Source organism: Muscardinus avellanarius (genome assembly GCF_963383645.1).
Source record: "Muscardinus avellanarius genome assembly, chromosome: 16".
Classification (NCBI taxonomy): Eukaryota; Metazoa; Chordata; class Mammalia; order Rodentia; family Gliridae; genus Muscardinus; species Muscardinus avellanarius.
Genome location: NC_137802.1, coordinates 46,519,332 through 46,543,384, shown reverse-complemented (window position 1 = coordinate 46,543,384; position 24,053 = coordinate 46,519,332). Strand labels below are relative to the sequence as shown.

General features: G+C 44.5%; 1 protein-coding gene across 1 annotated transcript in view; it reads left to right on the top strand.

Moving 5' to 3' along the window:
• The first annotated feature begins 828 nt into the window (after positions 1–828).
• The window catches only part of CALCOCO2 (calcium binding and coiled-coil domain 2), a 39,074-nt gene continuing 15,849 nt past the window's right edge, over positions 829–24,053 (top strand). The window contains exons 1-7 of the mRNA XM_080713721.1: positions 829–863; positions 11,091–11,279; positions 17,737–17,839; positions 17,994–18,127; positions 18,863–18,988; positions 21,190–21,278; positions 21,660–21,729. Coding sequence (XP_080569847.1) covers positions 11,100–11,279; positions 17,737–17,839; positions 17,994–18,127; positions 18,863–18,988; positions 21,190–21,278; positions 21,660–21,729 — 702 coding nt within the window. The 5' untranslated portion in view covers positions 829–863; positions 11,091–11,099. The remainder of the gene's footprint in view (positions 864–11,090; positions 11,280–17,736; positions 17,840–17,993; positions 18,128–18,862; positions 18,989–21,189; positions 21,279–21,659; positions 21,730–24,053) is intronic.

The window sequence follows — 24,053 nt, the reverse complement described above, 5'->3', positions numbered from 1 at the left end:
CATTTGGGAGACTGAGACTGGAGGATCGAGGCCCTTTGCAACTCAGTGAGACCCTGTTTCAAAATAAACAATAATCCCAGCATCCGGGAGGCTGAGACTGGAGGATGGCGGTTCTCAGACAGCCTCAGCAACTTAGTGAGGCCCTCTGCAACTCAGTGAGACCTGGTTTTAAAATAAAGAATAAAAAATGAGGCAGGGGGTGTAGCTCGGAGGTCAAATGCCCCTGGGTTCCATCCCCAGGCCCGCAAAACAAATATATAAATAAATAAATAATAAAAAATAGAATAGGGGTGTAGTTCGGAGGTCGAATGCCCCTGGGTTCCATCCCCAGACACGCAAAAATAAATACATACATACAGAAATAAATAATAGGCCTGGGGTGTAGCTCGGAGGTAGAATGCCCCAGGGTTCCATCCCCAGTACCAAAAAAATAAGTACATTAAAAGGGCTGGGGGTGGTAGCTCAGATATAGAGTGCCCCTGGGTCCCATCCCTAGGTTCAAAATAAATAATAATAATATTAATAATAACAACAACAATAAAAGTAAACAGCTCGCTCAATAGGTCCCTTGGAGTGAGATCTCGGCTCCAGACCGCCAAAGCCTGAGAGCAGCCGACTTCCGGGAGCGGGTAACCGAGCACTCCAAGTCCCAAGGCGCCCCGCGGCGGGGCGGGGCTTACTGGCCGTTGTGACGTAACAGGCGGGGCCGGGCCAGTCCTTGTGACGCATGGGCGGAGCCAAGCCGGCCCTTGCGGCGTAGTGGGCGTGGCCATGACGGCCCGACGCGCCCTCGCGCTCTCGGCCCCGCCCCCGCCCCTTTCCCAGCCCTGTCGCTGTTGTGCCGCAGCCGGCTGCTGCCCCCGGTGAGTCCCTGAAGTGAAACGGGGCAGTCGGGCCCTCGGGTTCCCCAAATTCAGACTTCTGGTCCTGGGAGAGGGCCCGGGGCGGGTAGAGGTGCAGCCGGTTTCGGCTTTCACCGCAGTCCACCGTCGCGGCCTGAGAGGTCAGGGGCAGGTTCCTCCCGAGCCGGGCAGGGCTGCAGGGCCGAGGCCGGGGCAGAGGCACTCCTGCCGCCCGCGAGGCGTCCTGGCGCCGTGCCCCTCGGCCGCCCGCGGTGCTGGGGCCTTGGGAACCCCTTAGCCTTGCTTCACCCTACATCCCCGCCGTGGGACCCTGCCTCGTCACCCTGGACGAGTTACTTTTACTTTGGTCCTCAGTTTCCCCTTCTGCGCACAGGATTGGCACCTGCAACCCCTTTTCATTTGCGCCCTGCAGTGTAGGACGTTCTAGGCAACCGAGGAGGAGGAGGTGGAGTGACCCGCTTCTTTTCTTCTCTCCACAGCCACCCGATTCGTTTGGGGGCTAATGTTTCCACTCACACATGATTTCAACCCCACCCGGACATGTTAACTTTTTCCTTCTGTCACTTAGAGTGTTTGCTGCAGATACAGGTCAACAAGTGGCCGTGGTTGGGGCTGAGTAGAATAATAAGGTCGATACATCTCCTATCAGCTGGTTTGCACAAACCGTGTAACAAATGACTTTATGTAGTAGGCCTATGGGGCTTGTGTAAAACACATGATTTAGGAGTACCTAGCAGGCTCACTTTCCCAGGTATTTTCCCCAGGCTTTGAAACTCTATCCTTTGACAGACATGACAGCTGTGGTGTAGAAAGGACCTTGAAAAGGGAAGCCTAATCCTGCGGTACTTGGCACTAACAAGTCATATTCTTTCAAGTTGCATCTGGACTCGTAAAAAAAATGTGTCTGTACTTGCTAACATAGTATCATGCTTCCTTATTTTCTTAGATAAAAAAAAAGATAATACAGTGAACTCTCACTTTCTTTTTGTTTTACATAGGATCATCTTTATAGCTAAAAAGGTCCTTGGAGTCTTCCTAGCCTGATCCATGCATTTTACTTTGTGAAGAAACTGAGGCCTAAAAAGATAATGTGACTGGACCAAGATTTCAAGCTAGTTAATGATAGAACTAAAACAGGAACCCGGGTCCTTTGACTCTTGGCCTAGTCCCCTTTATACTATTTTTCAGACACTCCTGTGTTACTGTGACATGACATGGTAGAATCACCTCTTTCCAGAAAGAAGTGGGAGCCAGGCACACCTGTAATGTCAGTACTTGGGAGGATGAGACAGGATTAGCCTCAGCAATTCAGCCAGGCCCTGTTTTGAAATTAAAAAAAAGAATTTTAGGGCTGGTGAATGTAGCTCAGAGGCAGAATGTCCTGGGATCAATCCCCAGTTTAAGAAAAAAGAGGAAGAAGGAAAAAAAAAAAAAAGAGTGGATAGACTCAGTAAGCTTTTCTCAGATTTTTCTGGTTGCCTGCATCTCGGCCCCAGAACTGTTTTTTTCTGCGTTTCCCCTAGTACTGCTGGCACAGTGGTGATGTGGTACGATGGCTTGCTTGCAATAGGCTGGACAGCCAATTCAAACAGTTGTTGATGAGTAGTCTTAAAGGCCTCTAGGGGTTTAAAAGTTTTCTAAAGCTGGGTGTGGTGGCACATGCTTGGAATCCCAGTACTTGGGAGGCTGAGACAGGAGGATCACAGGTTCACGGCCTGCCTCAGCAACTTGTGATGCCCTCTGCAACTTAGACCCTGTTTCAAAATAAAGAATAAAAATCAGGCTGGGGGTGGAGCTCAAAGGTAGAAAACCCCTGGGTTCAATCCCCAGTACCATTTAAAAAAAAACTAAAACATTTTAGGCCAGGAACTAGAATGAACTTGGAAAATGTGCACTAGAGCAAGAAGCTCAATCACCTGAGGAACGGCAAGTGTGTTTTTGCTTTTCCTACGTGTCTCAGGGACGGTGGTGTCCACTGCTAGTGCTCGCTCAAGGTAGACATGTAAGCATCCACCAGGGCCAGAGAGGAATGGGATTCGAGGCAGTTATTGTGCATACTGTTGGTAGTTTTCTAAGTAAAATAAGCAGAGGGGTAGAAGAATTAGAATAAATTTGGGATTGGTTAAATATGGGTGGTTGTTTTTGCAGTATTGAGGACTGAACCCAGGGGCACTCTACCTCCGAGCTACAATCCCAGCCCTATTTTATTTTTTATTTTGAAACAAGGTCTCTCTAAGTTGCCGAGAGCCTCACTAAATTGCTGAGGCTGGCTGAGAACCCCTGATCCTCCTGTTTCTGACTCCCAAGAACTGGGATTAGAAGTTTGCTTCAAGCAGGGCGGCGTGGTGGCGCATGCTTGTAATCCCAGCATTTGGGAGGCTGAGACAGGATTTCAGTTTGCAGACAGCCTCAGCTACTTAGTGAGGCCCTTTGCAATTCAGTGAGACCCAGTTTCAAAATAAAGAATAAGCCCGGCGTGTTGGCGCATGCTTGTAATCCCCATGCTTGTGAGGCGGAGACAGGAGGATCGCGCAGGTTCGAAGCCAGCCGCGCTGGCTTAAGAGACCCCGTTTCCAAATAAAAAGATAAAAAATAGGTCTGGGAGTACAGCCCGGAGGTAGAAGGGCTTCCAGGAACCCCAGTACCACAAAAATAAAAAATAAATAATAAAAAGTAGGGCAGGGGATATAGCTCAGAGGTAGAATTCCCCTGGGTTCCATCCCCAGACCTGTAAAAAAAAAAAAGTTTGCTTCACCATCATGCCTGCTCAAATTTGGGTTTGAATTGATTTGCATGTCTCTTTGTTGTGGATGGCTTTGATTTCCTTCTGTGAACTAATCCAGAGAAGCTACATAAAGTCTCTGTTTCTCTTGAAACATGTACTCACTGGTATAAAAGACTAATAAAGAATCGTGGTGGCTGGGCGTGGTGACGCACGCTTGTAATCCCCACACTTGGGAGGCGGAGACAGGAGGATTGCGCGGGTTCGAAGCCAGATGCGCTGGCTTAAGAGACCCTGTTTCCAAATAAAAAATATAAAAAATAGGTCTGGGAGAGTAGCCCGGAGGTAGAAGGGTTTCCAGGAACCTCAGTACCACCAAAAAAAAAAAAAAAAAAAAAAAGAATCGTGGCCAAAAGTGGTGTGCACACCTGTAATTCCAGTATTTGGGAGAATACTGGAATTCAGTATTCATAGCCAGCCTCAGCAACTTAGGCCCGTAGCAACTTAGACCCTGTTTCACAGTAAAAATAAAAAAATAGGGTGGGGGTGTAGCTCAGAGGTAGAACTCTTTTGGGTTCAATTCCCAGTACTAAAGAGAAAAAAAAGTGTTGGGCATTTTAAATTCTTCCTGCTAAGTCTATCAGGGTCGTTTGAGTCACTCAGAAAGAAGTAGATCTGCCTGCTGTTGCCTTGCTTCAGGATGAGAGGATCTATGCCCTCGTGAAACAGTCCTGGGAGTAGTATATTAGGCTTAAAGAGCTCATTAGATGAAAACATGTCAGATTTTCTTAGGAGCCAGGAGCCAGTTTAGGGGACTTGTTTTAAAATACATTCCTATTATTGCTAGCTCCCCTGGGGGCCCTAATCCTTTTGGTAACCATGCTGGGGGGAGGGGAGCTAGCAACCTTGTCTGAGGCCAGTAAAGTACCTCTGACAGTTTTTGAAATCTATGCTATTTTCTCATGCTTGATGATTTTGTGTGTGCCAGGGGAGGAGAGGCAATGGGCCAGGGGCATTCTGCCTCTGAGCTACACTCCTAGCCTATTTTATTTATTATTTTGAGACAGGGCCTCACTAAATTGCTGAAGCTGGCCTTAAGCTTGCTATCCTTCTGTCTCAACTTCCCAAGTACTCAGATTATAGGCCTGTACCACCACACCCGGCTCTTGTTTGATGATTTTTTTTCTTTTTTTTTTTTGCCAGTCTAGGGATGGAACCCAGGGGCATTTGACCTCCGAGCTACACCCCCAACCCTGTTTTTATTCTTTATTTTGAGACAGGGTCTCACTAAGTTGCGGAGGGCCTCACTAAGTAGTTGAGGCTATCCGCGAACCGTGATACTGTGATCCTCCCGTCTCAGACTCCTGAATGCTGGGATTACAAACATGCGCCACCATGCCCGGCTTGATGATTTTGTTTTATTTATTTATTTATTTATTATTTATTTTCTAAGGTACTGGGGATGGAACTCAGGGCATTCTACCTCTGAGCTACAACCCCAGCCTTATTATTATTTTTTTTTTTTGTGTGTGTGTGTGTGTGGTACTGGGGTGGAACCCAGAGGCTTTCTACCTCCGGGCTATACTCCCAGACCAATTTTATATTTTATTTGGAAACAGGGTCTCACTAAGTTGCTGAGAGCCTCACTAAATAGCTGAGGCTGGCTTCACATCTGCTCCATTCTCCTGTCTCAGCCTCCCAAGCACGGGGATTACAAGTGTGCGCCACCACGCCCGGCTCTCTATTTTTTATTCTTTATTTTGAAACAGGGTCTCACTGTAGCTGAAGCTGGTCGCAAACCTGGATCCTTCTGTCTCAGCCTCCCAAATACTGGGATTACAAGCATGCGCCACCAAGCCCGGCTGATGATTTTGTTTTTAAAAATTCCTTTTTGTTTTCCTTGGTCACTCTCTATGTGGCCAGACTTTGGTTAGGGGATAGGAGTAGGGAATGAGGTAGACTACCATTCCATAATTCTAGGAGACTTAATATATCCCACTCCTTTTTTATGACTCAGGAGCTCTCTGGGCTTCTAAATTTAACTTTTGCTCTTCTTAGATTTCTTCTCTTCCTTGTCTCTATGAATTATTACCAGAATTAGAAGCAGATGACAGAAAGGTCCTACAGTGAGGCAAATGGTTTAAGGAGGGGGAGGTTGATGCATAAATAATTACAATTTTCCTTCCATATCCCCCAGACCACTTCCCTCTAGTCTTCCTCCACAAACTCATTTACAAATTGTTTTGTCAGATAATTTCACAAGCCATTGGTGAAGCCCATGTCTTCCAGGGAATTTTGCCTCTGGGAAGAAGAAAAGGCTTTAAGACGGGATCACAGGTTTGAGGTTAGCCTCAGCAACTTGCCAAGACCTTGTTTTTATTATTTATTTATTTAAGTATTTATTTATTTTGTGGTGCTGTTGTTGGAACCTCAGGGCGTTCTACCTCCGAGCGACACCCCCAGCCCTATATTTTTTTATTATTTATTTTGAAACAGGGTCTCACTGAGTTGCAAAGGGCCTCACTAAGTAGTAGCTGAGGCTGTCTGCGAACCATGCTCCTCCTGTTTCAGCCTCCCAAATGCTGGTTTTACAAGTGTCCGCCACCATGCCAAGCTTTATTTCTATTTATTTGTTTGTTTGTTTATTTATTTATTTATGGTACTGGGAAATGAACCCAGGGATATTTTACTTCCGAGCTACACCCCCAGCCATATTTTTTATTCTTTATTTTGAAACAGGGTCCCACTAAGTTGCATAGGGCCTCTCTAAGTAGTTTCTGAGGCTGGCTACAATCTGCCATTCTCCTATCCCAGCCTTTCAAGTACTGGGATTACAAGGGTGCACCACCATGCCTTGTTTAAGACCCTGTTTTATTTATTTATTATTATTATTATTATTGTTGTTATTATTATTATGTGTGGTACTGGGGATGGAGCCCACGGGCATTCTACCTCCAAGCTACACTCCCAGCCCTATTTTTTATTCTTTATTTTGAAACGGTCTCATTAAGTTGCAGAGGGCCTCACTAAGTAGCTGAGGCTGTTCTCAAACCACGATCCTCCTGTCTCAGCCTCCCGAATGCTGGAATTACAAGCATGTGCCACCACACCCAGCTAAGACCCTGTTTTAAAATTAAAAAAAAAAAAAAAAAGCTGGGCATAATGGCTCACGCTTGTAATCCCAGGGTTTGGGAGGCTGAGACAGGAGAATCTCACAGGTTCGAAGCCAGCCTCAGCTACTTAGTGAGGCTCTCAACAACTTAGTGAGACCCTGTTTCCAAATAAAGTGTAAAATAGGCTTAGGAGTAGAGCCTGGAGGTAGAAAAACCCCTGGGTTCCACCCCCAGTGCCACAAAAAATAAAATAAATAAATAAATAAATAGGGCTGGGGGTATAGCTCAGAGATAAAATGCCCCCAGGTTCAATTACCAGTAGAAAGACAAAACAAAACAAAACAAAAATCAATAGATACCTTCCCTTCAGGAAAAGTTGGAGTACTTCCTCACTGACCATGTTCAGAATGTTCAGGGTTTGCCTTGACCCTTTCTGTCCTCAGCTTTGGTGGAGAGCTGGGTGTGGTGGCACACACCCGAAATCCCAGTACTTGAGAGGCTGAGACTGGAGGATTGAAGGTTCAAGGACAACCTCTGCAAGCAGTCAGACTTTTATCCACCTAGCAAGACTGTTTCTTTATAAGAAATAAAACCAGGTTAGGGGTATATTTGAATGTAGAATGCTCCTGGGTTCAATCCTCAGTATCACAAAAAAAGGGGGAAAAGCCACTGTGTTTTCTAACCCACCTTCTTCCTCAACCCTTCCCAAGTCATGGCAGAGAATTGTAACCTTTATTTTAAGAATGGTTGAGTTCTGTGCCAGGTGTGGTGGCATGTATTTGTAATCGCAGCTACTTGAGAGACTGAGCCAGGAGGATTGCAAGTTCTAGGTCAACCTGAGCGATTTTGCTGGACCCTGTCTCAAAACAAAAAGAATAGAGTAGTTGAGTTCTGAGTACCCAGAGGGCCAGATAGGGAACATGATGAGATCTCTGAAATGAGAAACTTCCTGGAGTCTCTTACATTTTTGATAAGCGAGGAAACAAAGCTGTTGGCTTTTCCAGACAGATGATTAGGTTTTCAAGTCATTGAAGAGAGATAGAATTTCCTTATACTGTGTACTCAAACCTCAGAACACGAGCTCTCTAGTGTTATTTTACGTATATGTTAGTGTGTGTGTGTGTGTGTGTGTGTGTGTGTGTGTGTGTGTGTGTGCACCTCCCCGTCCTTTCTCCGCTCTTCTGTTCATGAGCTAAGTTGGTTGTTGTCTAGTGAGAAAAAAGACTGTAATAAGCCACCAATAGTCTCAGCAGGTCTTGCCTTTCAGAGAAGCATCCACTTGTAAATAGCTTTTCAAAATTTGAGTGTGTTGAGGGGTAGGTATTAAAGTGTGAATCTGATGAGTTCTTAAGGAAATCAAATCTGTGCCTTTGTTTTTTTTAGCACCATGCCACCTGAACCAGTCACACCAGAAATTAACATTTCACTTGGAATTATCATCATTTCAACCTGTAGGCAAGAGAAAGCTGAGAAATAGTAGCTTTTCTAAGGGTATTCAAAAAAATGAAGAGTAAGGCTTTCAAAAGAACTCTTAGCTCCACCCTGAATATTATTATATCATTGTTATTATTTTATGTTTTGCAGTGCTGGAGATCAAAGCCAGATCCTTGCAAATGCTAGGCAAGTGCTCTCTCTGCCACTGAGCTATATTCCCAGCCTACCTTTAACATGATTTACCTATAGACCATCCTTTCCTTTTTTACTATTTCATGAATGACATGCATATCTTGTTTGTTTGCTTATTTATTTATTTATTTATTTATTTATTTATTTATTGCAGTACTGGAACTAGAACCCAGGGGCATTCTACCTCTGAGAAACACCCTCAGCCCTACTTTTCATTCTTTATTTTGAAGCAGGGTCTCACTGAGTTGCAAAGGGTCTCACTAAGTAGCTGAGGCAGGCCACAAACCATGATCTTCCTGTCTCAGTCTCCCAAATGCTGGGATTACAAGCTTGCGCCACCACGCCCAGCATTCATTCATTTACTTAACAAATACTTAAGTAGTAGCTACTTTCTGCCAGGCATCGTGTCATTTTATACAGTGGTGATGGTGTTACAAGGAAAAGAGCTAGGAGTAAGGTATTTAGGTGAATTGAGGGCCAGGCCCTGAAATCACTCTTAACCTGGGTGTTCTTTATGATCCACAGTCAAAGGGCAAATCAAGTCATTTTATATGCTCAGATAAATTGATGCTTCAGGCTTAGGACAAAGGGAACTTGCTGACCTCAGAATGGCTAGAAACCAGCCGGGCGTGGTGGCACAGCATTGTAATCCCAGCATTTGGGAGGCTGAGACAGGAGGATTGTGGTTCGAGGCCAGCCTCAGCTACATAGTGAGGCTCTCTGCAACTCAGTGAGACCCTGTTTCAAAATAAAGAATAAAAGCCGGGCGTGGTGGCGCACGCTTGTAATCCCCACGCTTGGGAGGCAGAGACAGGAGGATCGCGCAGGTTCGAAGCCAGCTGCGCGCGCTGGCTTAGGAGACCCTGTTTCCAAATTTTAAAAAATGTAAAAATAGATCTGGGAGTGTAGCCCGGAGGTAGAAGGGCTTCCAGGAACCCCAGTACCACCAAAAAAAAAAAAAAAGAAGAATAAAAAATAGAGCTGGGAGTGTTGCCCGGAGGTAAAATGTGCCTGGGTTCCATCCCTGGTAAAAAAAAAAGAAAGAAAGAAGAGAGGGGGAGGGGAGGGAGAGGAAGAGAGAGGAGAGAAGAAAGAGAGAAAGAAAGAAAGAAAGAAAGAAAGAAAGAAAGAAAGAAAGAAAGAAAGAAAAGAAAGAAAGATTGCTAGAAACCAGTAGGGAGAAAGAGTGGGCAAGCAGAGACACCCCCTGCCCATCTTCCCATCGCTTCCAAGAGAAACCCTCATCACAGGGAAAACAGCTTATTAGAGGAGAAATACTACACTGGAATGTGATCTCACCCCTCCACTTTGGGAAAGAGTTCTGAGGTTTGAGGTTGAGGATGTGGCTAGACTGGAGCAAACCAGAAAGCCAGCCATTTCTTGGTTCTTTAGCTTAATCTGAAGAAAAGTTCAGGGTCCCAACATTTCCTTGCCTTCTGTGTAAAAAGAATTGATTTCTGGGGAGTTGGAAAAAGAATCGTGGTTGCTTATATTTCAGAGTGAAACCAGGAAATAGGTAGGGTGGGGCAGGGCTGGAAAAACTGTAATGGTTTGTTTTCTAGTTACTGGACTTTAATTGTGTGTGTGCCTTGTGCATACAGTCTTCCAGCATATTCTGGCAGCTGTACTTCTAAGACATCATGTGATATTTACCTCTGAACACCTGTAATGTTTTTTCCTTTCCTAGTAAAACCCTGGGCTGAACATCAGACTCCTTGTTAGACCAGCAGAGGCATTTAGAAGGCAGTGAATGTGCGGGGTGCGGCGCACATTTGTGACCCGTTACCTGGGAGGCGAGACGGGAGGGTCGTGGGTTCTCAGCCAGCCGCAGCCACTTAGTGAGGACCTCCACAACTTAGTGAGAGCCTGTTTCAAGATAAAGAATAAGAAGCAGGGCTGGGGGCATAGCTTGGAGGCAGAATATCCCTGGGTTTAATCCCCGGTACCACCAAAAAAGAAGAAAAACAAAGAAAGTGAGGAAACTGGAAATTGAACATGACCTTTCTGATTTCAGAACCCATGTTTGCTACCATTGCATGTCCCACAATCTCATATTCCTATTATTATTCTAAATTCAGCTCCTAGCATAGTATTTTATATATGGAAGGGCCCCATAATTATAGGATAAATGGGATTTAATGGAGAAGCTAAAATCCAGAGAGATTGGCTTTCCTAAAGTCATGGGACTTGTTGGGATGAGAAAAAAAATTAGAATTTTAGGTCTTACAAGTTATGGGTTTAAGCTCCTTTCTCTAGGTTGCTGTGTTTATTTAAGAGGGAAAGGGAAGGAAGAGCTGGGTGTGATGTCGCACACAGTCCCAGTACTTGGAATGCTGAGATGGGAGGATGGTGGGTGGGTCGGGTCAGATGCCAGCCTGGGTAGCTTAGTGCGATCCTGTTTCAAATGAAAAATAAAATAGGGTATGGGTGTGTAGCTCAGAGATAGAATGCCCCTGAGAAAAAAAGACAAAGGGAAACAGCTGGAAGCAGCTGTGAGTAGAGGTGAGCAAGGAGCAAGAGTGTGTTCAGGTGGTGGCGTCTGTGGTGAAGAGGTTGAGACACTCTCTGAAAATTCTTTCAGAATAGGAAGCTATGGATAAGAAATAGCTCAAAGTGAAACAGAAAGCAAGTCGCATGATCTCAGTACTGGTCAGGATTTTGCTTTTCCTGATTGTCTTGAACGGAATGTTCCTGGGTGAGAGCCCAGAAATCTCTGGCATTTCAGAAAACCTTTTCTGAGCCGTCCTATTCCATGTCTCATAACAGGACCCCACCATGGAAAAGGCAGTAGAAGAGCCCCCCAGCTCCACGGTCTTGCTGGATCATTGCCACTTCTCTCAGGTCATCTTTAACAGCGTGGAGAAGTTCTACGTCCCTGGGGGAGATGTCACCTGCTATTACACCTTCACCCAGCATTTTACTCCCCATCGGAAGGACTGGATTGGCATCTTTAGAGTAAGTGGTTAATTTAATAGCAAGCGATCGAGAACTAGGAATAAATGTTAGTTAGCTGAGGGTGTGACTCTCTGTGTATAGCACTTTATATATCATGTCTGGCCAATTTAAAATTCTGCACTAGCTGGGAACACACTTGTAATCCCAATACTTGGGAGCAGTTTGCGGACAGCTTTGACTACTTAGTGAGGCCCTCCATAACTTAGTGAGACCTTGTTTCAAAAATAAAGTATAAAAATATGGTTTAGAGCAGAGGTGGCGTGGTGGCGCACGCTTGTAATCCCAGCTGAGACGGGAGGAACATGGTTTGAGGACAGCCTCAGCTACTTAGTGAGGCCCTTTGCAACTCAGTGAGACCGTTTCAAAATAAAGAATAAAAAATAGGGCTGGAGGTATTGCTCGGAGGTAGATTGCCCCTGGGTCCCATCCCCAAGACCAAAAAAAAAAAAAAATAGGGCTTAGGATATTAGCTCGGAGGCAGAATGATCTTGGGATCAATCCCCAGTAACACACACACAAATAAATAAATAAAATTCTACACTAAATTTCCTAGAATTTTTCTTATCACACACCAATATGTGTTGTGGCACCTAAATTTAAGTTTCAATCTCAAGCTAAAATAGATGGGAAAGTGTGTGATCTAGGAGTTTTATTATGCTTTCAAAGACCAAATAGAATTTTTGTTTGTTTGTTTTTGATTTTGTTTTTGGTGGTACTAGAGATTGAACCCAGAGGTACTCTACCTCTGAGCTACACCCCAGCCCTATTTTTTATTTTTTATTTTGAAGAGTCTCACCAAGTTGTGGAGGACTTCACTAAGCAGCTGAGGCTGGCAACAAACCTCCGATTCTCCTGTCTCAGCCTCCCAAGTACTAGAATTACAGGCCTGCCACCATGGCTGACTAGAAATGCTTTTACGTAGTCATATTTCAAAATATTCATATATGATTTTTTTTGGTGCTGGGGATTGAATTTAGGGGCATTCTACCTCCAAGCTACACCCCCAGCCCTATTTTATTTTTAATTTGAAAACAGGGTCTCACTGAGTTGTGGAGGGCCTCACTAAATTGCTGGGCTGTCTACAAACCTGAAGTCCTCCTGTTTCAGCCTCCCAAGTACTGACACACCTGGCTCTCATGTATGATTTTGACTGATATGGATGACCCCTTATGTAATTTTTATGACTTTAAACATTACCTTTACCTTACTTGGTACAGTGTTTAATTTGGTTTAGTAAAATATCACAAGTCTGGAAAGATTGAGAAGTTACCTAGTTATATATCCTGCACCCAAAAAGTTTGTTCCTGAATTGTGTCTTTTTCCAAGGATAGGAAGTTTATGAGCTTCCTCAGTGACCTCTTCCAGTGTCTATCAGTTTAAGTACAGAAATAGTATTTTAAAATTTCAGTCAGCCAGGCGTGGTGGCACACGCTTGTAATCCCTCTGCTTGGGAGCCAGAGACAGGAGGATCGCGCTGGTTCAAAGCCAGCCTTGCTGACTTAAGAAACCCTGTTTCCAAATTAAAATATAATATATAAAATAGGTCTGGAAGTGTAGCCCGGAGGTAGAAGGGTTTCCAGGAACCCCAGTACCACCAAATTAATTAATTAATTAATTAAATTTCAGTCAACTTAGTCTTTGTATTCTATTCTCCCTCTCAATAGTGACTCTCCCTTCTACACACACACACACACACACACACACACACACACACACACACACACACACACCATGATGACAAATCTTCCTATTTCCAGAGAGAAGAGATAAAGGTCAAGTTTAAGCAATTTACATTGCTCAGTGACCTTTGGTTTGACACTTGAGTATGTCATGCTCCTGTCTGCCAGTGCTGCTCATCCTGAAATCACACACCATTTTTTACTGTGGTGCAAAGGAACTATTGCTTATTTACATCTTTCACTGTCCTCTTTCTTGTTTGTGAGACCAGTCTGTTGATGGAGTAAGGGAAGCCGGAGGTCAGCAGACTGGTGTCAGGAGGTAGGGAATGTAGAAAGCAACAGGACCCTGGCAGCTCCAGGGACTGTAGTTATTGAATCAACAGTCCGAGAAGTGTTCTAACACAGAATTGATGCTCAAGAAGTGTCCTCTGTCTTGCAAAGAAGGTGATACCTGTTGCTTTTCTTTTTCCCCATATGTAGCAAAGCGTATGAGCAGTGTTGTGTGCAAGAACTTTCTGCTACACCTTTGCTGTTCAGTAAGTAGCTCCAGCCACAAGCTAGTAAGGGTTTAAAATGTGGCTCATATTAATGAGCAACTGGACTTTTTTTCCCCCCTGCGGTATGAGATGGAACCCAGGGCCATTGTGCCTCCGAGCTACACCCGGCCCTATTTTTTTCCTCCTCTCTCTCTCTCTCTCTCTCTCTCTCTCTCTCTCTCTCTCTCTCTCTCTCTTTCTTTTTCTGCAGTACTGAGGATAGAACCCAGGGGCATTCTACCTTCGAGCTATACCTACAGTCCAATTTCTTTTTTTTTTTTTTTCAGGTCTGGGGATGGAACCCAGGGGCATTCCACCTCCAAGCTACACCCCATGCCCTATTTTTTATTCTTTTATTCTTTTTTTTTTTTTTTTTTTTTTTTTTTTGGTTGTACTGGGGATAGAACCCTTCTACCTCCAGGCTACACTCCCAGACCTATTTTATATTTTTTTTATTTGGAAACAGGGTCTCTTAAGCCAGCAAGGCTGGCTTCAAACCTGCGCGATCCTCCTGTCTCTGCCTCCCAAGCACGGGGATTACAAGCATGCACTACCACGCCTGGCTTATTCTATATTTTGAAACCAGGTCTCACTGAGTTTCGGAGGGCCTCACTAAGTAGCTGAGGATGTCCATGATCAATGATCCTCCAGTCTCAGCCTCCCGAATGCTGGGATAACAAGCGTGCACCACCATGCACAGATTTCCCAGTCCAATTTTTATTGTTTATTTTGAAACAAGGTCTCACTGAGTTACGGAGGGCCTAAGTAGGTGAGGCTATCTGCGAACCATGATCCTCCTTTCTCAGCCTCCCAAATGCTGGGATTATAAGCGTGTGTCACCACGCCCAGTTCTTATTCTTTATTTTAAAACAGTCTGGCTCATGTTCGTAATCTCCGGGCTTGAGAGGCTGAGACAGGAGGATCACACAGGTTCGAAGTCAGTCTCAGCTACTTAGTGAGGCTCTCAGCAACTTAGTGAGACCCTGTCTCCAAATAAAATATAAAATAGATCTGGGAGTATAGCCCAGAGGTAGAAAGCCTCTGGGTTCCACCCCCAGTACCACCAGAAAAAAAACAACAACAACAAAAAAAAAATGAAGCTGGGCATGGTGGCACACGCTTGTAATCCCAGCATTTGGGAGGCTGAGACTGGAGGATCGTGTTTCGCAGACAGCCTCAGCTACTTAGGCCTTCTGCAACTCAGTGAGCCTGTTTCAAAATAAGGAATAAAAAATAAATAGGGCTGGGATGTAGAATGCCCCTGTGTTCTATCCGCAGTACTGGAAAAAAAAAAAATTAAGCTGGGTGACTACTAGCCTGGTGGTCAGGCTACAGTACTTGGAAGACTGAGACTGAAGAATTGCAGGTTGGAGGCCAGCCTCAGCAGCATAGCAAAACTCAATAACCTAGCAAGACCCCATTTCAAAGCCTAATTTCAAAATAAAACAGTTTAGCTTGGAGATAGGAAGCGCCTGGATTCTCATATTCTCTCTCTCTCTCTCTCTCTCTCTCTCTCTCTCTCTCTCTCTCTCTCTCTCTCTCTCTCACACACACACACACACACACACACACACACACACACACGAGTTGACTGTAAAGCGTTTGTTTTTCAACTCTCACTTCTAAAGCTCTCCCTAGTTTTCTTTCATTAGAGCCTTAATCAGATGGTCACCCCTAACACTGCTGGTCCCTGACACCAAGCAGGTGTTCAGTTAAATGTTTTTTAATATATACAACATGTTACTTGTAGATATAGTAACAGCCACCACCAATAGGCTATAGCAGGTAGGAGCCAGTTTTCCTTCCTTCAAGGTATAATCCATCCTGTGCTCCACGCTCTCCTTGACCATCATTAAATGCTTTCACCCTCCCTTAGAAGGGGAGCTCGCATGCTCCAAAGGCAAGCCGGGACGAGGACTGCTACTGAGAGCCAGGGACAGAAATTGCAAGTGGCTAGAAACTTTTTCCCTAGTCCAAGGCAGCACTAATTCGTAGGCCTTCCCGATGACATTTTGGTCACAGTGCATTAAGAAACTCCAGGATATGAATGAGGACTCCATAAAAGTACTGCTTCCTCCATCACTTCAGGTTGCAGTGGCTCTAAGATGCTTGCAGCGATGGGGTGTGTGTTAACGAGACTCTAAAATAATGCCCTCGTATTTTCCGATGAGCTTTTGGTATAGACTTTTCAACCCTGCTCTAATTTTATAATATAAAAATGGAATTTATTTTTAGTTCTTTCTCTTCCCACTGGGCTCAGGCAGGGTCAAAATATGGTAATAAAAGCAATTTTGCTTCTGATTGGCTGAGTGTTCTGCCTTTGAAGACACAATGGCTCCCTTTCTATTCTCTGGTGTCCTTTTATCTTCCAGATAAGATTCGAGCCATCTTTTACCTCTCTCCACATTCAGTGAGAATATTTTCCACTTAGCCAGCTTTCTGCTCTGAGGCATCTTGTGCTGTATTCTGTGTGGTATGATTTATTGCCGTCAGTACCTAGAGAATGCCATTATGACTACTACCAGATTTTTGTTATCTGTATCACCAAAAAGCCTTCCTTAAGCATGTACTGAGAAGAACAATCTCAGCCCTCTCCCCCAACCTAACTCAGAAGAATTTTGTGTGTGTGTGGATCTGGGGATGTAACCCAGGGTATTCTACCTCCAAGCTACACCCCGAGCCCTGTTTTGTATTTTTTACTTTGAAACACAATCTCACTGAGTTGCAGAGAACCTCACTAAGTAACTGAGGCTGTCTGTGAACTGCGATCCTCCTGTCTCAGCCTCTCAAATGCTGGGATTATTTTTATTATTATTATTATTATTTATTTATTTATTTATTTTTTGGTGGTACTGGGGTTCCTGGAAGCCCTTCTACCTCCGAGATACACTCCCACGGGCTACACTCCCAGACCTATTTTTTAACTTTTTTTATGTGGAAACAGGGTCTCTTAAGCCAGCGAGCCTCGCTGGCTTCCAACCAGCGCGATCCTCCTGTCTCCACCTCCCAAGCATGGGGATTACAAGCAGGTGCCACCACGCCCGGCAGTCAAATGCTGGGATTATAACCGTGTGCTACCACACCTGGCAGAATGTGCTTTCTTTTCTGGCACCAGTGTTTGAACTCAGGCATTCTGTCTCTGAGCAACAACCCCAGGCCCTTTTATTTTTTATTTTGAAACAGAGTCTCCCTAAGTTGCTGAGGGCCATGATAAATTGCTGAGGCTGGCCTTGAACTGGTGATCCTCCTGTCTCAGCCTCCCAAGTACTGGGATTACAGGTATGTGCCACTGTTCCTGGCAGGGGAAAAATGCAGTATTATAACCAATTTGGTATGTGACGAGGCTGGACTGTACACAGTAAAGGAAAAGTAAATATAGAGGGCAAGTCCAAAGAGCTTTCTGCTTTAGAAATTCTGAGGACACCTTTGTAAGAAGGAAGCCAAATCAAGACTCACAGTCCAGCCAGGCATGGTGGCGCACGCTTGTAATCCCTGCGCTTGGGAGGCTGAGACAGGAGGATCACACGGGTTCGAAGCCAGCCTCAGCTACTTAATGAGGCTCTCAGCAACTTAGTGAGACCCTGTTTCCAAATAAAATATAAAATAGGTCTGGGAGTGTAGCCCGGAAGTAGAAAGCCCCTGGGTCCACCCCCAGTACCACCAAAAAAAAAAAAAAAAAAAAAGACTCACAGTCCTAGAACTTTTTCACTAAGTCAGCCAAGTCATTCTCAGCTCTCTGTGTGCCTTGGAGATAGATTTGGAGCTCATGTCCTACATATTGAAGAGTCAATTCTTATTTTCTTCTAAGCTAGTATTTGAAATGTGTATGTGCACCTTAATTTTTAGTTGTGTCAGACATTTTTCTACATATAGTTGTCATAAGTCAAAAAATATAAATTTTAGCTGGGCATGGTGGCACACACTTGTAATGCCAGTACTTAGGAGGTGAGACAGGAGGATCATGCAGGTTCGAAGCCAGCCCCAGCTACTTAGTGAGGCTCTCAGCAACTTAGTGAGACCCTGATCCCAAATAAAGTATAAAATAGGTCTGGGAATCTAGCCCGGAGGTAGAAAGACCCTGGGTTCCAACCCTAGTACCACAAAAAAAGTAAATTTTGTCATAACTCATTCTATTATATTTTCAACATATTCAAATATAAGCATTTTTAAGAGACATAGTCCAAATCTGACTTTTTCTCCAAGCTGTCTTGGATGTTGGATGAGTGCTTCTTTTCATTGTAGGTGGGATGGAAGACAACCCGTGAGTACTATACCTTCATGTGGGTGGCTCTGCCCAGTGACATAAGCAAAGAACTGACCAAACAGCAGGAAGTCCAATTCAAAGGTGAGAAAAACATGGGGCAAGGGTGTTGAAAACATAAGCCAAGACAAATTAATTCTTTTGAATTTGAGCTTTCTAGAGGTAAATAAAAGGACTTTCAGATTTTAATTTTTGGGAATAGACCTTATTTTAGACTAAAAACATATTATGTTTTCAGCTTATTATCTGCCCAAGGATGATGAGTATTACCAGTTCTGCTATGTTGATCATGATGGTGTGGTCCGAGGAGCAAGTATCCCTTTCCAGTTCCGTCCAGAAACGGAGGAGGACATCCTGGTTGTTACCACTAAGGTCTGTGTAATCATCTCATCTCAAGCCCTTCATGCCATTAAGAGTTCCAAAATAGCCGGGCAAGGTAGCCATGCTTGTAATTCCAATACTTGGGGGACTAAGACAGAGGATCTCAGGTTCACAGCCAGCCTCAGCTACTTAGTGAGGGCCTCTGCAACTTAGTTAGACCCTGTTTCAAAATAAAGAATAAGCCAGGTGTTGTGGCGCACGCTTGTAATCCCAGCATTTGGGAGGCAGAGATCAGATGATCATGGTATGCAGACCTCAGCTACTTAGTGAGGCCCTTCACAACTCAGTGAGACCCTGTTTCAAAATAAAGAATTTTTTTTTTTGGTGGTACTAGGGATGGAACCCAGTAGCTTTCTACCTCTGGGCTATACTCCCAGACCTTTTTTTTTAAATATATTTTATTTGGAAATAGGGTCTCGCTAAGTTGCTGAAAGCCTCACTAAGTAGCTGAGGCTAGCTTTGAACCTGTGCGATCCTCCTGTCTCAGCCTCCCAAGCGTGGGGATTACAAGCGTGCGCCACCACGCCCGGCTACAATGCTGCATTTTTATACAGCAGTACCCTTCCCTAGGTTCTGAGCAGCTTGAGGAGCCTCCTCCATTATGGGCATGCAGATGTGACTCCAGTGAGTGGGAATTAGTCAGACCCTTGCCATCCTGGCATATGGGAGTTTTTTGCTAGAGGGACTTGAATACTGTTTATGGATTATTATTTTTTTTTTTTTAAGGGAAAGGTGGAAGAGATTGAAGAGCAAAACAAGGAACTTTGCAAAGAAAACCAGGAGCTGAAGGACAGTCTTGCCAGCCTCCAGAAGCAGAACTCAGACATGCAGGCGGAGCTCGAGAGGAAGCAGGTATGGCTCCTGGTAAGGGTGAACCTGGAGCACGGAGACCAAAACTGGACAGTGCCTCTCTTTTGAAAAAAATTGATGTATTATAATTGTACGTAATGCTGAACCACAAACGATGCACTCCTATGCGCTGTGTAAAATATTATGTCTGTTTCCTGCATTCTCCCTTCCTTTCCTCCCTTGAGGGCCCCTTCCACCATTTTACTACTGGTCTCACTTTTTCTTTTTCTTCTCTTTTCTATTCTTTTTTTTTTTTGGTTGGTACTGAGGGTGGAACCCAGGGGCTTTTCTACCTCCGGGCTATACTCCCAGACCTTTTTTATACTTTATTTGGAAACAGGGTCTCGCTAAGTTGCTGAGAGCCTCACTAAGTAGCTGAGGCTGGCTTCGAACCCGTGCGATCCTCCTGTCTCAGCCTCCCAAGCGCGGGGATTACAAGCCTGTGCCACCATACCTGGCCTCCCAGCTCTATTTTTTAATTTTTTATTTTGAAACACGGTCTCACTAAGTGGTGGAGGGCCTTACTAAGTCGCGAAGGCTGGCTGGGAACCTGTGATTCTCCTATCTCAGCCTCCCAAGTACTGGGATTACAAGTGTGCACCACCATGCCGGGTGGTCTCTCGTTTTCATGCGATCCCTAGCTTTCACATATGAAGGAAACACATGACCCTGATTTTCTTAGTTGGCTTATCTCACTTAGCATGTTACTCTGCAGTTTCATCCATTTTTCTGCAAATGACATAATTTTGTTCTTTTTTACGGCTGAGTTAAATTTCATTATGTCCAGACACAGTGGCTCATGCTTACTTGTAATCCAGTACTTTGGAGGCTGAGATAAGAGGATTGCAGGTTCATAACCATCGTTAGAATTTTTTTTTTTTTTTTTTTTTTTTTTAGTACTGGGATGGAACCCAGGGGCAGTCTACCTCCGAGCTACTCCCCCAGCTCTATTTTTTATTCTTTATTTTGAAACAGGGTTTCCACTGGGTTGCAAAAGGCCTCACTAAGTAGCTGAGGCATTTGGCAAACCATGATCCTTCTGTCTCAGCCTCCCAAATGCTGGGATTACAAGCCTGTGTCACCACACCCAGCTTTAGCATTAGATTTTTTTTTTTCTTTTTTTTTTTTTCTGGCAGGTCTGGGAATGGAACCCAGAGGCATTTGACTTCCGAGGTACATCCCCTGCCCAATTTTTTATTCTTTATTTTGAAACAGGGTCTCACTGGGTTGCTGAGGGCCTCATTAATGTAGCTGAGGCTGTCTGCGAACTACAATCCTCCAGTCTCAGCCTCCCAAATGCTGGGATTACAAGTGTGCGCCACCATGCCCGGCTTAGCATTAGAAATTTAATGAGACCCTGTTTCAAAATTAAAAAAAAAAAACAAAAACAGGCATGGTGGCACATACTTGTAATTCTAGTACTTGGAAGGCTGAGACAGGAGGACGACAGGTTTGAGGCTAGCATATGATAATTTAGCTAGATCTTTTTTTTTCCTACAGGGGATTGAAACCAGAGGTGGTCCTTTAGCTACACCCATAGCACTTTTTATTTTTTGTTTTGAAACAGCATCTAATTAGGTCATTAAGAATCTTGCTAAGTTTCTGAGGCTGATCTTGAACCTGCAGTCTTCCTGCCTCAGCCTCCCAAGGATTATAAGTGTGTACTACCACACTCGGTTAGGTACATTTTTAATATGGAAAGATCCCCATTTGATCCCCAGCAATGCAAAAAAAAAAAGGTAAAAGTAAAAAATATATATGTATACATATATATCCTTTCCATATAAAGGGATATATTAAAATCATTTTCACATGGAAATGCTCTTACTTGGATATTTTATTCACTGCTGTGTCATACTATGCCTGACATACAGTAGGTGCTCAATAAATATCTGTTAATGGCCTAAGATACTAAAACAAGTCTTAGAAATGGTCTGCCCTAGCCAGGCATGGTGGCACAGGCTTGTAATCCCAGTGCTTGGGAGACTGACAGAGGATTGCAGGTTTGCTGCCAACATTAGCTACTCGGTAAGGCCCTCCACAACTTACTGAGACCCAGTTTCAAAAACAAAGAATAAAAAAAAATCGGGCTAGGGGTGTATATCAGAGGTTGAATGCCCCCTGAGTTCAATTCCCAGTGCCACAAAAAAAGAAAAAGAAAAGAAAAAAAATGGTCTGTCCCTCTGATGACCTTCAATTTACAGGAGGAGCTAGAAACTCTCCAGAGCATCAGTAAGAAGTTGGAGCAGAAAGTGAACGAGCAAAAGGCCTGTTGGGAGACGGAGCTGCTTCAGTGAGTTTGTCCTATGATTCTTGGATAGAGGAGCTGCTGTGTCAAAGACACCCCCTTACATGGTCAGATGAGATTTCTTAAACTTGTTCAAAACATTCTTCCTCAGTACTTGGGAAGTACAGACAGGAGGATTGGAGGTTTGAGGCCAGCCTCAGCAATTTGGTGAGACCTGTTTCAAAATAAAATAGGGATAGGGGTGTATCTCAGAGGTAGAATGCCCCTGGGTTCTATCCCCAGTGCCATGCACACACACAAAGAGAACACTCTGTTATGAAAATGAGAGGTGTGATCAACTGGCTGAGGGCCATGTAAGCCACGTAAGCCCAGGGGAACTAACCTGCCATCGCTAAGCGGTTCACAGAGTCGCCTCCCTCTCCACAGACTGAAAGAACACAACCAGAAGATGTCCTCCGAAAATGAGAAGATGGGGAGCAGAGTGGATCAGCTGCAGGTAGGGATGCCAGACTTGGCTGCCCCTAATCTGGTGGCCCAGAAAGGTGCATGTCATGGTAGTAAGTGCCCAAAAGCATCAGGCTAAAGTTTCAGATTACACACTTTTTATTCAGGTGATCCTTTTGCCACACAGTTGTTTTTGTTTTTATTTGGTACTAGGGATTGGACCCAGGAGCATTCTACTTCTGAGCGACACCCCCAGCCCTATCTTTTATTCTTTATTTTGAAACCGGGTCTCACTGAGTTGCAGAGGGCCTCACTAAGTAGCTGAGGCTGGCTGCGAACTGCGATCCTTCTGTCTCAGCCTCCCAAATGCTGGGATTACAAGCGTGCACCACCATGCCCGGCTTTGCCACATACGTTTTCAACAGTCATGGTCCACAAAGAACTGAATAATTTATATATATCAAGAGCTCTTTTTGTGTGTGTGTGTGGTATTGGGGATGAAACCCAGGAGCATTCAACCTACCAGCTATACTCCAAGCCCTTATTTGTATTATTTTGAGATAGGGTCTCACTGAGTTGCATAGGGCCTCACTACATAGCTGAGGCTGTCTGTAGATGAGGCTGTCTGCAAACTGCGATCCTCCTGTCTCAGCCTCCCAAATGTTGGGATCACAAGCGTATGCCACCACACCCAGCTTCAAGAGCTCTTAAAATGAATGGCAGTCATTTATACCAGTTCACTTCAGACACCTTTTTTTCCCCCTGTTTTCTCTTTTCAATAATGGGAATGGAACCCTGGGGCATTCACCTCCAATCTACACACCCATCCTTAGTTTTTATTCCTTATTTTGAAACAGAGTCTCACTAAGTTGCAGAGAGCCTCACTAAGTAACTGAAGCTGGCTAGAAACCCGGGTCCTCCTGTCTCAGCCTCCCAAGTACTGGGATTACAAGCCTGCGTTACCACGCACAGCTCTTAGCCATACAGTCTTTTTAAGAAAATCTTACCCAAAGTTGGGCACAGCTGGGGGTGGTGGCGCAAGTTTGTAATCCCAGTTCCTGGAAGACTGAAACAGGAGAATCGCAAGTTTATGGTCAGCCTCAATTTAGTGAGGCTCTTTGCAACTTAGTGAGACTCTGTTTCAAAATAAGGAACAAAAAAATCATGCTAGGGGTGTAGCTAGAAGGAAGAATGTCCCCTGGGTTAAATTCCCAGCACCACCAAAAAAAAAGTGCTGGGCACAGTGGCACATACCTGTAGTTCCAGTATTCCCATGCTTCGGAGGTTGAGACAGGAGGATTACAGGTTTGAGGTCAGCCTCAGCAACTTAGACCCTGTTTCAAATAAAAAAGCCAGAGCCGGGCGTGACGGTGCACATTTGTAATCCCCGTGCTTAGGAGGCTGAGAAAGGAGGATCACACAGGTTCGAAGCCAGCCTCAGGTACTTAGTGAGGCTCTCAGCCATTTAGTGAGACCCTGTTTCCAAATAAAGTATAAAATAGGTCTGGGAGTATAGCCTGGAGGTAGAAAAGCCCCTGGGTTCCACCCCCAGTGCCAAAAACATTAAATTAATAATAGTTGGGGGAGAGTACTAGGGATCGAACCTAACTCTGAGCTATACCCCCAGACCAATTTTTTTATTCCTTAAATTATTTTAATTTATTTTTTTGGTACTGGGGATGGAACCCGAGGGCATTCTACTTCCCAGCGACACCCTCAGCCCTATTTTTTTTTTTAATTCTTTATTTTGAAGCAGTGTCTCACTGAGTTGTAAAGGGCCTCACTAAGTATCTGAGGCTGGCTTTGAACCTGCATCCTCCTGTCTCAGCCTCCTGAATGCTGGGATTATAAGCGTGTGCCACCATGCCTGGCTTTTTATTCTTTTTTTTTTTTTTTTTTTTTTTTTTTGTGGGTCTGGGGATGGAACCCAGGGGCATTTGAACTCCAAACTACACCCCCTGCCCTGTTTTTTTATTCTTTATTTGGAAACAGGGTCTCAAGCCGGGTGTGGTGGCGCACGCTTGTAATCCCAGCATTTGGGAGGCTGAGACTGGAGGATCGCGGTTCACAGACAGCCTCAGCTACTTAGTGAGGTTCTTTACAAATCAGTGAGACCCAGTTTCAAAATAAAGAATAAAAAATTCTGGCTGGGGGTGTAACTTGGAGGCAATGCCCCTAGGTTCCATACCCAGTACGAAAAGAAAAATAAGCTAGATGTAATCTCAATACTTAGGAGTCTGAGACAAGGACAATCACAGGCTCAAGGCCAGCCTCAGCAATTTAGTGAGACTCTCCAGAATTTAGTGAAATCCTATTTCAAAATAAAATAAGCCAGGAGTGGTGGCGTATGCTTGAAATCTCAGCATTTGGGAGGCT